Below are 12500 nucleotides of genomic sequence, written 5' to 3' on the forward strand. Positions count from 1 at the left end.
TGTTGAAGTTTTTATTTGATCGGCGCATAAATCATGGTCAGAAAAAGACGAGGGTTGCTCTATAAACCAGTCCTGCATAGCATGTTTACCGCAGTGTGAATATTGCAGGCCCATCATCTTGTTGATATCGAAAATCTCGGGATTGTGCCGTTTTCCAGTGAAATCTCTTTGCTCCAGGCGAAACTCTTCCAGCATCGTTCCTGTTGCTTCTTAAATATTGTTGAATTGTTGAGTACTTTTTAACGCTCTATGCAAAGTTAACGCCTTGTTTAAAGTTCTCTTTCATGAGTGCGCATGACATGCTTTTTGTTTGCGTTTCTTCAGTAGTGTAGTATAAGCCGAAATCTTAAAGGTTTCATTGGCTTAGCCAACACTGTAAAAGACTACAACTACATAACACGAACGTGAAATTATAAAAGTCGGAAAATAAGCATGACTCAGTGCACGGGTTGTCTTAATGAACTCACGCTAATCATTTTACCGCCAAACAAATTGTCGTTTTAGATGAAAATGCTACCGTCTGAGAAGCAAGATAGAGGAGGCAGTTTAGAGCGATTTTACGGGATTTCAGAGCTCTAATAATCATCATGGCTTAGCTTGGTGGGGCAACTGAAACCAGTCCAACTACTACTCAATGATGATAATGCGGTGAAAACTTTCGTTCTTGGCAATGGTTAAGCTCGAAGTATATTTTACATTTAAAGCCATCTGCCTTTTTGTACCTGGGCCAATGTTGGTAGTGGATGTGCAGTCGTTACAGGGAGCAAAACCGATCTTGGGTCATGCATGAAACCCTGTTATATGCATAGTCTGATTTCCTCTTCTTATTTGAAACTCAAAACAGCTAAAGGATGGAGGATAGTTTTCAAAAACATGCACTACGCGTAATGCCTTAAGGCACTTTTACTTCATTCACTCTGGATAAAGAATATGGGCATCGTACTCCACCTTGGCTGATGTATTTGGTCTGTCGTCCGTCATTGAGTTTTCTTATCTCGTTGTAACTGTATTTGACTGAGATAAATCTGGAGTCGTTGCCTTCGGTATTATGTAGGTGTAGATATTCTATTAAGCTTACATTGTGCCCTTATATATCCTTTTTTTTTTACCTATGGGATAATTATCTGGCTGCAGAGCCCGCTTCAAGATCGACACAGTCTGTTACAGTTAGTGGAAGTGAAGCCTGCGTCTGTTTATATTGGCGCTGATTCTGCTCCTTGTCGCCCGCGATCTCTCTTCTCTTCCCACTGGTCCCCTGTCCTTCTTTCACGCACTTTAACACTGGTCTTGGCGGAAAGCTTCCAGGCGCCTCTGTCTGTGAATGTGACTTCCAAGTCAGCTCGGATAATGTTGCCAGCCTTCAGATCTCGTTTGCAAACGTCCTTGAATCGAAGCATTGTCCTGCCAGCAGGTCTGGAGAGGGAGGCGAGCTCGCCATACAGGATGTCTTTTGGGATCCGGCCATCCTGCATGTGGGTGACATAACCAAGCCAGCGTGGGCGTCTCTGGGAGAGGAGGGCAAACATGCTTGGTCTTCTTGCTAGGGCCAGTAATTCTTTGTCTAGGATACGATCCTGTTAGGTGATGCTTAGGATCCTCCTCAGACAGCAAAGATGGAAGGCGTTATGTCTGCACTCTTGGCGAGAGTACAAAGTCCATGCATCGCTGTCTTAAAGCGGTGCGTCCAGAACGCAGGCCTGGTGGTCAGCATGGAGTTCTCCCAGACACTCTTTATTAGGCAGGCCATTGCTGATGCTGCCTTGCCGATCCGGGTGTGTAGCTCCGTATCCTGGGAGAGGCTGCTGGAGATGGTGGAGCCGAAGTAGGTAGAATCCTCACAACCTCGAGGGTGTGGTCACTGATGGAGATGGGCTGCTAACATCTTGGCCCAATTGTGAGGCCGAACTCGCCACACGTATATGCAAGCGGCTGATCAATCCTTGTAAGGCTTCCTAAGTGTAAGCAGTCAAGGCAGCATCATCTGCGAACGGCATCCCCAGGAGCAGACACGTTGGTCTTTGCGTGCAGGCGAGCAAGGTTAAAAAGGCTCCCGTCAACCCTTGCGTGGATGTAGACGCCATCTTTAGTCTGGTAGAGGGCATAACACAGCAGCATATAGAAGGTGCCGAATAGCGTCAGAGCGAGGAAACAGCCTTGTTTCACGTCGCTTCTGATTGGGAAGGGTTCTGAAGACGATCCATCGTACTGGACAGTGCCTTTCATTTCGTCGTGGAAGTACGTAATCATCTTAAGAAACTTAAGGGGGCGACCGATCCTGTAAGGTAAAGTGAGGAGCCCTCTCCTGCTGACCAAGGTAAAGGCCATGGTCAGATCAATGAAGGCGATGTAAAGTTGCTGTCTCTGTTTCGTGGCACTTATCCTACAGCTTTCATGTCAACAATTGACCCTCCCGCTCTGAACCTCGGGGTAGACGCGTTCAGCAAGTGAGTGAAGTCAGTTCAAAACCACGCAGATGGAGCCCTTGCCGAAAATGCACTGTACAAGAGTTGACATTTGAACTCATTTTATGAATCTCCTTTTTTTTTTTTCCAAACAATACCATTACTTGCCAGGTAGCCAATACCCACCTCTGCAGCAAACACTAACTTTTTGTAGCAACTACTTACCCTTCGTATTTACAAACGTAGCAAATACCTAGCATATGTATTTGCCACAGTAACAAATACTTTTTGGAGCAAGTACCCTCTGTTGGTATCTGCTACCGTAGCAAGTACTTACCTATGTAGAAAATACGCACTCTTGAATAAATGCTATCGTAAAAAATGCACTTCTCGTAGCAAATACCCACATAACTCTACCTTCCCCCTCCCCCCCTCCCTCCTCGTCGTCGTTTGCTAATGATATTTCTCCTGTTTTCTCGTGCACTCTGTTCTTTTCCAAATTGAGCATCCCTTGCATTTTTCTCTCTCCCTTTCTCTTCTTTCTTCATTGTACGAAAATACTTGTGCAAAGTTATACTACGCAATGTCAAATGGAATACGCTGGCCATGCAACTTCCCGCCAAAAAGGCGGGTTCCACCAATGCGACATTTCGCCTATTGGCATACATGAATAACGTGCGTTTGTACGGACGGGTGATCGTACGATGGCGTAATAAACATTTCTCACATCGATGGGTTGCCATGAGTGCTGACCAATTTGGAAAATTATTCTGGTTGGAGCGGCCATTCCATAATGGTAAGCGATTTTCCAAGTATACCGTGCAACCGGACGAAATTGCACTTACCATAATAACGTTTCATTTTCAAAGCGTGAAATATGGCCTGGAAACGGAATTATCGGTACAATGGTACAGGAGTTCCCAAAATTGTGGAATTTTTGGCTGAATGGTAAGCACCTCATATTTTCTACGGTGCTTCGCTAGCGCGCTCCCGCGGCTATAAAGTAGTCAGCTGTGACAGAACAAGATTGTGTAACGGCGGAAAATATCACGCCACTTTTTTACGGATCGGTATATAATGCAGCTCCATTGTCGTTCGTTGTGTACTTTTGGTGCCTATTCTTTTTGAACCAATCACGAGAGCTGCGTGGACACTGATTGAAGAGGCTGCTGGTAACTAAATCTACCGCTGAGTCCCATTTATCCAGCTTCAGTCAACGTCGTGATGTCGTATATTAAGACCAGCTTTAGCTTTAAGAATTAATGAAAGTCGTCGTCCAGCCTTTTGGATACACTTCAATTCATAACATTTCTTAGCATGCTAATACTCACCTCTTTCCTGCTTGTGGACCATTACTTGACAGCGTAGCGAGTAATGATAACCTTTAGAACGTTTCAATAGACAGTCCCTTCTCAGTCAGTCAAACCACCGCCCTCTTTAGTCATGCAAGCGAGCCGAACGTTCTCTCCCCATTCTTCCTCGCTTGCGTGACGAAAGTGGGCGGCTCGACTGACTTAGAAGGGACTGCTAACAGAGTACGAAAACGTTACTGTTTATAGTATATTGTTCATTGAACTCTCTTCTAGGGATCAGTCATAGTTAGTCCTGACCGTACGCATGACGTGTTTGGCATACACTCCAGCTGCCACCTTTTCAACAAAACACTGCGGGCTCACTGGTTTGGTTTTAGCGATGAAGAATCGGGAATTGATGGTTTTCGAATTGCAGTTGGAAAACAACCGAACACAACGGACATTCTCCCATTTCAAGACGTCGGCATCACAACCAATGTTACGCTGTCGCTAAATAACGTAGCTGGACTTTTTGAAGGCGATATAGTGTATGTAACAGTTCAATCACACAATCCCGCAGGACTGGTTATCCAAAGTACTTCTCCTCCCACAAGGTTGATTTCAGCAGGCAGCGATGCGTATCTGGCCGAAGGAGACTTTTTCTGCCTTAATGTATAATTTTGATAAGAAATGCTACATTTCAAACACAGTCAAAATCAGATTTGTGTTTTTTTTGGCAGTATGATCTCATAGAGTAAGCTTGGATAAATTCTGCCGGTAGAATTTCGAGCAGAATACGCGATTTTTTGAGGCGAGATTTCTGCCGGCAGAATGAGGGATTTTCGAGCAGAATTTGAGCAGAATAAGGGAAAATCAGTGGCACTAATGATATGCATAACAGTTGCAAGAAAAATTTAAAACTAAATTTAAAAAAAGAAGGAAAATACCATGTGTTTGATTAGATTTAAAGTAAGATGAATTCCAATTTTGCTACGCATAACGAATACCTAATTAGTTTTTTTGGGGTTAGGCCCAGGCTCCCCTCTATATTTGCGAAAATAAATACGGCCCGAAGGGCTGGAATTTTTTTCGGATACCGAGCAGAATTTATCCAAGCCTGTCATAGGGTCGCAAAACGTCAAACAAGACTATTGAAAGCCTTTTGTAAATTTAGTCACTTCAACAGATAACAATAAAAGTAGTGTAAAATGTTAATATGGAAAATATGCACATAAGGCCCGGGTTGCTCGAAGCGTGGTTAGCGCTACCATGGAAACCTATAGGTTTTGATATCTCTTAAGGAGGCTCGAAATAGTTTCTCCTTTTTTCAAACAAATAAACATATTCTGTCCTTAGATACAGTTAGGGTAATCATATCAAAACGACATTTGGCCAGGGTGTTAAGTATCCATCGTAGATTTCTCACATTATGTTTTCCTCCAAAATAACGTTACCATGGCAACGATATTAGACATTTCTTTGAGCCTAAAATCAACATATGTTGTCTTTTTTGAAGAAACGGGACGGTGAAATTTTCCCATTCAGTGTTACCAGATAATGTTAGAAATACTCTCTAAAATATTGAAAATTCAACAAAATCTGTAGTTTTTCGGAAAAATCATTTTTTTTTAAATGTCTCTAACTTTTTTTTTCACCTACAGAATTTTTTTAAATTTGCAAGACAAACGGTTTAAATTAATCTAAGCCAACATGCAAAAAATGAAAAAAATTCACCGTCCGGAAGCAGAGATATAAACGAGTAAAGTTGCAAAATCAGGAAAAATGAGTGGGTTACAAGATCAGCATTTACGTATGCGTCACCCACTCATTCGAGTCCGCGTGCGAGTGGAGCTACAGGCCAACACAAACGGTTTTAAGTGACCGTTAAACCGTTTGTGTAGAATTTTCGTAGTTTTCGTGAATAGGGGATGTCTATTTATATTCCTTACATATAGGAATTAGGAGAAAGGTGAGCGAAATTAGCGGTATTTGTTTATTTCTGGTGACCCATTTGAATCATGAGCTGACGCGAGCAGCTTACGAATTGCGTGTGTGGCTTACGCGCACGCGCTCAGCTGAAAACCCTTTCGAGCCTCCTTAACCAACGGTTAGCGCTAACCAGCCTCCGAGCAACCGGCCCCAGTTTTTTTTTTTTTGGTCGAGTTTGCCATTGTTTTAAAGGCCCACCTTCAACCGACAGGCTTTTCGACCGTTTGTTTTTGTCATGGAAATTCGCATTGCTTATCGTAGTGATCTGATTGGATGAATTTGAGCTTTGACGGGATTTTCGTATATGAAAATTGTTCCACGGCACGCAATGCTTGTCAGTTGAAGGTGGGCGTTTAACTGCCAGTGAACCTTTGGTTGTCACTTGAATAACGAGCTTACGCAATAGGAAGGCTGGAAGACTCAGGACGGCAGAATGGCGAAAAAATGTCGCGCGAGACTGCATTCCCGATCTTACGCGACATTTTTTCGTCATTCTGCCGTCCTGAGTCCTCCAGCCGTCCTGTTGCGTAAGCTCGCTAATATTAACAATGGAGTGACGCAAAGATGAACTTAAGTTGTAAAGTTAAGGACAAGATCTTGACGTAGTCTCTCTTTCATGGCTATACATGAACAATTTGCAACCTCCTTTTCCATCACAAAGTGGCGGCACACAACATTGCGTCTCGTAACGGTAGCCGCGGGTAATACACTTACTGCAAAAAGTGCAGATTTTTCTTTGCACATTATGCAATCACGTCCCCATAATCCGCTTTTCGTTTGGTCAGCACCAAGAACACGGACTCTGGCCACTTTAGAAGACCTTAGACAGCAATGACCAGAACCAGGTTGGTGACCAGTGGTTTTCTTTGAAACAATGGTTTGCTGGGTGTGCTAAGTCTCGCGGGCTCAGAAAACCTGGTTGTGGTCATTGTAATTTAAGGTTTTTCGGCCACTTTGGCCAGAGTCCGTCTTCTTGGTGTTGACCAAAAGAAAGCGGACTCTGGGGACTAGGTTGCAAATTACGAATCATACGATGGTGCAAAACGCATGACCATTTACAAAATTTCTACTTTTTCCGTGTCAAACTGTTTCGACGGTGCCAACGACTCAAGACTCCGTTTTGTCAGCGGAAATTTCTACTCATGACAAATTGCTAATATTTCTTCAGTGTTTCGTATATTTTTGTCGCTGGTCTCTTCCTCGGTACCTGATATTGTTGTTTGCTCCTATTGCTTTAAACAAGAATAAGAATGAAGCAGACAAGGAGTGCAATGGGGTGGAACTTCATCACTTTCTAAGTAAATAGTTATTAAACCTACCACGGAGTTTCATAACATCGAATAATTTGAATAGTCACCGAGATGACACCTCTGCTACCGTTTTTACATGTTTTCAAAGAAACAGAAGCACTGAAATAAAGAGGGGAAGTCTGATCCATCAATTCTAATCATGTATTCTTGCATTTGTTGGAAAGAGAAGATTTCGCTTTGATGAACCAAACGATGTTTTTGAAGTTCATATTTAATCAAGACATGTTTCGGATGAAAGATCATCCATCGTCAGTTGTGCAATGAGGAATAAAGTGAAGTTGTGCAATAAGTAGTATAAAAGAGAAGATTTAGCAATTATTGAATAAGGCTGAGGAGGATATGAAGAATTCTGCAGGTCGAGGAGTGTGTTATCCACCAAGGACGAAGGCCGAGGTGGATAACATCCTCCGAGATCTGCAGAATTCTTCATATTCTACGAAAGCCGAATTCAATAATTGCTTTATTATTCATTCAAAATATTTCCTTCGCTCAAACTTCTAAACCTACTCGCAGCCATTTTTCTGCTCAACAAAAATACCACAATCTCGTCCCCAGCTTTTTTCGGTCATCGGTTCAATAATTTGCAGCGGGCTGCACTTTTGACGTCATTGATTCAATATGACGAAGTTTCTTTCCAAATTTGGTGGACAGCAGCTGGTTATGAGGAATTATGCGTGTGGTTTTAACCAATCAGAAACCGGGAAATATTTTGAATGAATAATAATATAAAATATAACAGTGACAGTTTGCAAACTTTCCCTGATTACGTGGAACGTATTTCCAATATTTCGACGAAATAATCTCAACCAACAACGGTAGAAGTGTCAGCTTTCCTTAATATATTTACTATAAAAGTTCTGAAAATGTCTTGTTTTTGAAAATCCAATAAGAACCAAAATTACAACATAAATCACCATCATTGAAGCCAGTGGATACCTGCACACCAGCCAGTTACGAGCTTGTACTCTGTAAAGAAAAATCCAACATTTTAGCATTTAAATGGGACCGGTGCTTTTCTTATATAGGAGACACTTGCGGCCTCCTAGAAATGGCAAAATTGCATAACTATGCCTAGTTCGTAGCAAAGATTAGTCTAAACAGCAAACCATACACATCTAAAAAAACAAAATGAAAATTTGCCAAAGTACTCTCTTCTTTTTGGTTACTTGCATCTCTCCCTATACCAAACTCAATTGCCCACTTGTTGCCTGAAGACAGTAAAAATGGAGTTCAATAATCATTCCCAGCAAAACAAAAATGGGACACTAACGTGGTCAACATTTGTTTGTCTGAGAAAACCAACCAATACCGCTCTTGACATAAAAGTGTTTTCAGTTATTTGCCAAAACATAATTTAGTGATACGTAATACGCATTTATTTGACATATTTTGCAATTTGTGTCTAATGTCATCTTTCTAAGGATTTGGTAATCATTACTCTTCTTGTATTTGGAAAGGCAGTGATTGTCAATGTCACTTTTAATAACAGTCCCTCTCAGGACTATACACTCACATGGGTGATTGTACTTCACCAAGAGAAAATGAGGGAACAGAGAGGGAGGCTCAAGGCGTTGGCCGGGATATGTTATGTCCACGAAAGTTATTTTAAGACGAGCGGAAGTCTTTGTTCTAGGGAAAGTCTGTCTTCCGAGACGTCCGCATGCAGTCTTGCTTCGCGCTCAGGTTCTTAGTGAAAAGAGAAAATGATGGTGCACGTGGAAGGCTGATGAATATATATTTCTTTCAAACATCGGACCGAGGTTGGCCTGCATGCGGAGGTCTCGGAAGACTTCCGCTCGTCTAAAAATAACTTTCGTGGACATGACATATCCCAAGGGCTGGACAGGGAGCCTCCTTCTCTGTCCCCTCATTTTCTCTTGACTTCACTTTGTTACTTTTTGTCCCCTGGGGGAGGGAGGGAGGGGGAACTCGCATATGAAAGGGGCAGAGATGCTCGTCATCTCGCTTAGGGATGTAAACTTTGGATTTTAGTCCCACTAAGGGTGTTGTGGGCAAAACACCATCATTTGTTTGTAGCCATGGGGTTCTTTTTTAGGGTTACATGCAAAGATGAATATAAATATACCGGTATGTTCTACATTTTAAATATGGTCTCTTTTAGGCGTCAAAAAACCTTGGGCCATGTCCAGATTGGTCTCCTTCATATACGAAGTCCCCCCTCCCAGCTTTTTGTCTTGCTATGTGCTTTTCGATCAATAAAATGAGATTCCCCCTCCTGAATACTTCAATGTGCTGATTTTTCGATGTTAATTAGTTCAAAATCACTATGTTGTCTCACTGCAGAGTGATAAGACAACAATTGTGGGATCTCACCGTGTGGATGAAGTTTCACTCTAGTTCAGGGCAGTTTTCCTTTTCTTATCACATTCACATTTTTTCTCAATGAAGTACAATGGTTTGAGCCTATGAGTTGTATCATCAATTCATGAAGATCATTTGGATAAAAGTGGTCCAGAGAGGACCGTTGTTGACAATAGTGAATGATCTTTTCACATTCTTCATTCACTTTTAACAAAAGTCCTTTTTGGGGCTACTGGGGGTTGTCAATAGTAGGTAGCTGCTGGGAAAAGTCACAGCCAACTTTGTTATCTTGGCCTTTTCTTCAACCACACTGTGCCTTTGATACCAGCTTAAGCATTCCATCTTTTCAAACATGGTAATTTTATTGTGTCTACCTATTAACTTTCTGAAAGTGAGTTAGCATTCATAATTTCAAAGACTATCAGCCATTTTTATCAGAACTAACGCAGTCAGGGATGTCAAGGACTGCCGATTCTGACCTTACATAAAAAACTGACACTACATCACTTTCCTTTGGGCTTTGTTAAAAAAAGACCACAAAATTGCTTTATTGACTTTTCTAGTGAAATGAATTTCTTCAACACAACTGACTACTGCAAAACCTTCTGCCAGTCATGAACTAACTTCATCAAGTTTCTACAATAAAATGTCACATCTTTGCAAACTGGACTCAACATACTGTACCTAGTATGAGGTTTCTTCTTAGCATATACCAACACATACTTTACCCTGACAACTTGGTTATTGGTCACAACATAGTATCTCTCAGGTAAATCCCCTCCCTCACTGTTCCTTGCTCTAGCTCTTGAGCGGCTCTGCCTTTCATTACTGTCTTTTAATTTTATAGTGCACTTGATATCTGGATGGTCCAACACCTCACACACTGCTACACAACTTGGCCCTGGCCAAAGTGGCTATACATCATACAAACAGTGAGGTCACTTGACAGATACGTCCCCTCACCAAAGAAAGATGTCTGTAGTTTAAAGAATGCAAGGATCTTTTTATTTGTAGATATCACTACAGTGCATCTTCTGTTTGAAAGACTGTCCACCTTTTTCCTCTTCATCTAGCCACTCAGCTTGCAAACATGTCAGTCAGTCATAAGTCTGTCAGTCAGTCTGTCAGCTAATCAAACAGCCCATTGTCAGTTAGTTGTTGTGCCAGGCAGACAGATAATCTACATATCAGGCAATCAGCAAGCCAGTCAAATTTTTAGCTTAACAGTCAGGGCAATCACTGATACAAGTCAGCAAGTTAGCTTATCAGTACATCTGCCATACGGCAGTTGATGGGGCAAGACCTTTCTTTAGCAACCTGGGTAGTGACTTATAGTGTGTTCCTTTGGGATGATCCAAAAAAGGATCACTGATCCAAGATCCCTTGGATCATGGTGCATCAAAGGAACTGAAAAATTCTTTCCCAGAGTGGATTCATCGGTTCCTTTGATGCATCATGATCCAAGTGATCTTGGATCAGTGATCCTTTTTCGGATCATCCCAAAGGAACACACCCTTAGTCACAAGTTGATTTGTACTCAGTCCTTTTTTGCCCAATGATTCCCAGGAGTGAGAGACTCTTAACGACAGATTATTTTACTTGTCAACTGGGGATGACCCTGGGGTGCACTGGGTCAGCCCATCGAAATCACAGCAAACTAATTTACCAGGCATACCTTGTTTAAGTGTGCATGTAATCCATGGTGTAAAATTGAATGAAAGTTGTCCACTCTACTGCCATGGTCGGCATACCAAATGTCCCTAGTCTGCGACAATTCATTAAATTTAACATTGTGGGCATTTGTCTCGCTGTATTCAACCTCAAATATAAAATCAGGTTCTGTCGCACTGTAACTTGCTTCACCAGTCTTTTGTTCAATCTCTGAGAACTAGAAACAATATTCATTATTAGCATAAATACACAGGTGATTATACAAAATCGCGTGCTCTCATTGGCTCGCTATCTCGGATTATCAGCCGATAATCACCTCGACGGACAGAATGGCTGCCAGTAGTCGTTTTGCCACTGTAAGTGAAGATGATTTCGCGTTGAAATGTTTTTTTTTTCTCTTTTTGAAATAATCACCTGTGTATTTATACTAAAACAATTATTCGCCTCAGGTTCAGTGATTATCGGTGAATATTCACCGATAATCACTTCGCCTTCGGCGAATGATTGTTAATTAACCATTGACTCTTATGAATGAGAATTATATTTTATTCTAATGCCAGATGATTTTACTTGTCAATGGGTAAGGGGGGAGGGGTTGGTCTAGGAGTCTAGGAGTGAGCCTTTTCCGCTACCCCCCCCCCCCCCCCACTTTCGAAGGTAGCACCTGTTCATATTCCTTTTTTTCACCTTCTTTCTCATGTCTTCCCAAAGAGGCATAACATAGTTGCTGACAGACCTCTTTATAATGACCTACTTAACCCATTGACTCTGAAGCTGCTCCTGTTGACGAGTGCAATTGTCTGGAGTTAGACAGAGTAAAATCTATTTTGTTTCACTCCTAGGAATCGGTGAATTAAAGAAGACAGACAGTTTTTGAGTGGATCTAGGGGTTAGCAGAAAACAACAGCATAGGAAAAAAAGTGGGGGGGGGGGGGGGGAACTGTAGCCCACCAGCCCTTCCCTCTCTGCGGCCCCTGATGAAATGCACCAAGTTTTAAAAAATGCGTTACCTTGGATTTGTCAATAGATTTCAGAGAAAATGTCCTGTCCATAGACCATTCCAAGATTTCCCATGCCTCTTGTGAAATTTGTACTTTTCCTTTCAACAGGTTATCAAAAGAAGGAATTGTGTTGCAAATTAGGATCTAGGAGTGCAAAATGAAAAGACAGAAAATAATGTCAAGTAATGTTTCCTCTCAGAAAATAGTGCCCATAATTACGATGGCAAGGTCCCATTTTTGTGGGTCTGCAAAGCTAACTTGTTTCTCATGAGTAAAGATGAAAGATGTAACCTATTATTTGAATTCCCCCGAGGAGTAAAGCCCACTTCACACTAGTACAAAAATCTGTACTCCAAAATGTGTTTCTAACGCGGCACGGTAAATCTTTTGGGTGTAAACAGAACAAACAGAAGGCATATTTGACACCCATACCAGAAAGCTGAGAACATCTCTGGAGGTGTGCTCGGCACTCCAAATATTGGTACTGTGGCACTATTTAGAATGAAGAACTGG

At 41.8% G+C, this 12500-nt stretch overlaps 2 protein-coding genes across 5 annotated transcripts in view; one reads left to right on the forward strand and one right to left on the reverse strand.

The window, feature by feature from the left end:
- Positions 1-7709, forward strand: part of LOC138038707 (uncharacterized) — a 41267-nt gene extending 33558 nt beyond the window's left edge. The window contains 1 exon segment of the mRNA XM_068884726.1: positions 3989-7709. Coding sequence (XP_068740827.1) covers positions 3989-4372 — 384 coding nt within the window. The 3' untranslated portion in view covers positions 4373-7709.
- Positions 7117-12500, reverse strand: part of LOC138038715 (protein mono-ADP-ribosyltransferase PARP16-like) — a 126009-nt gene continuing 120625 nt past the window's right edge. For 3 of the 4 annotated variants that reach the window (XM_068884743.1, XM_068884742.1, XM_068884744.1), the window contains 4 exons: positions 11997-12131; positions 10991-11203; positions 10000-10229; positions 7117-7959 (listed from right to left, as the gene is read on the reverse strand). In XM_068884743.1, coding sequence (XP_068740844.1) covers positions 7818-7959; positions 10000-10229; positions 10991-11203; positions 11997-12131 — 720 coding nt within the window. In that variant the 3' untranslated portion in view covers positions 7117-7817. The remainder of the gene's footprint in view (positions 7960-9999; positions 10230-10990; positions 11204-11996; positions 12132-12500) is intronic. The other variant, XM_068884752.1, reaches the window with a different exon arrangement.

This window comes from Montipora capricornis, chromosome 2, assembly GCF_036669925.1.
Source record: "Montipora capricornis isolate CH-2021 chromosome 2, ASM3666992v2, whole genome shotgun sequence".
Taxonomy (NCBI): Eukaryota; Metazoa; Cnidaria; class Anthozoa; order Scleractinia; family Acroporidae; genus Montipora; species Montipora capricornis.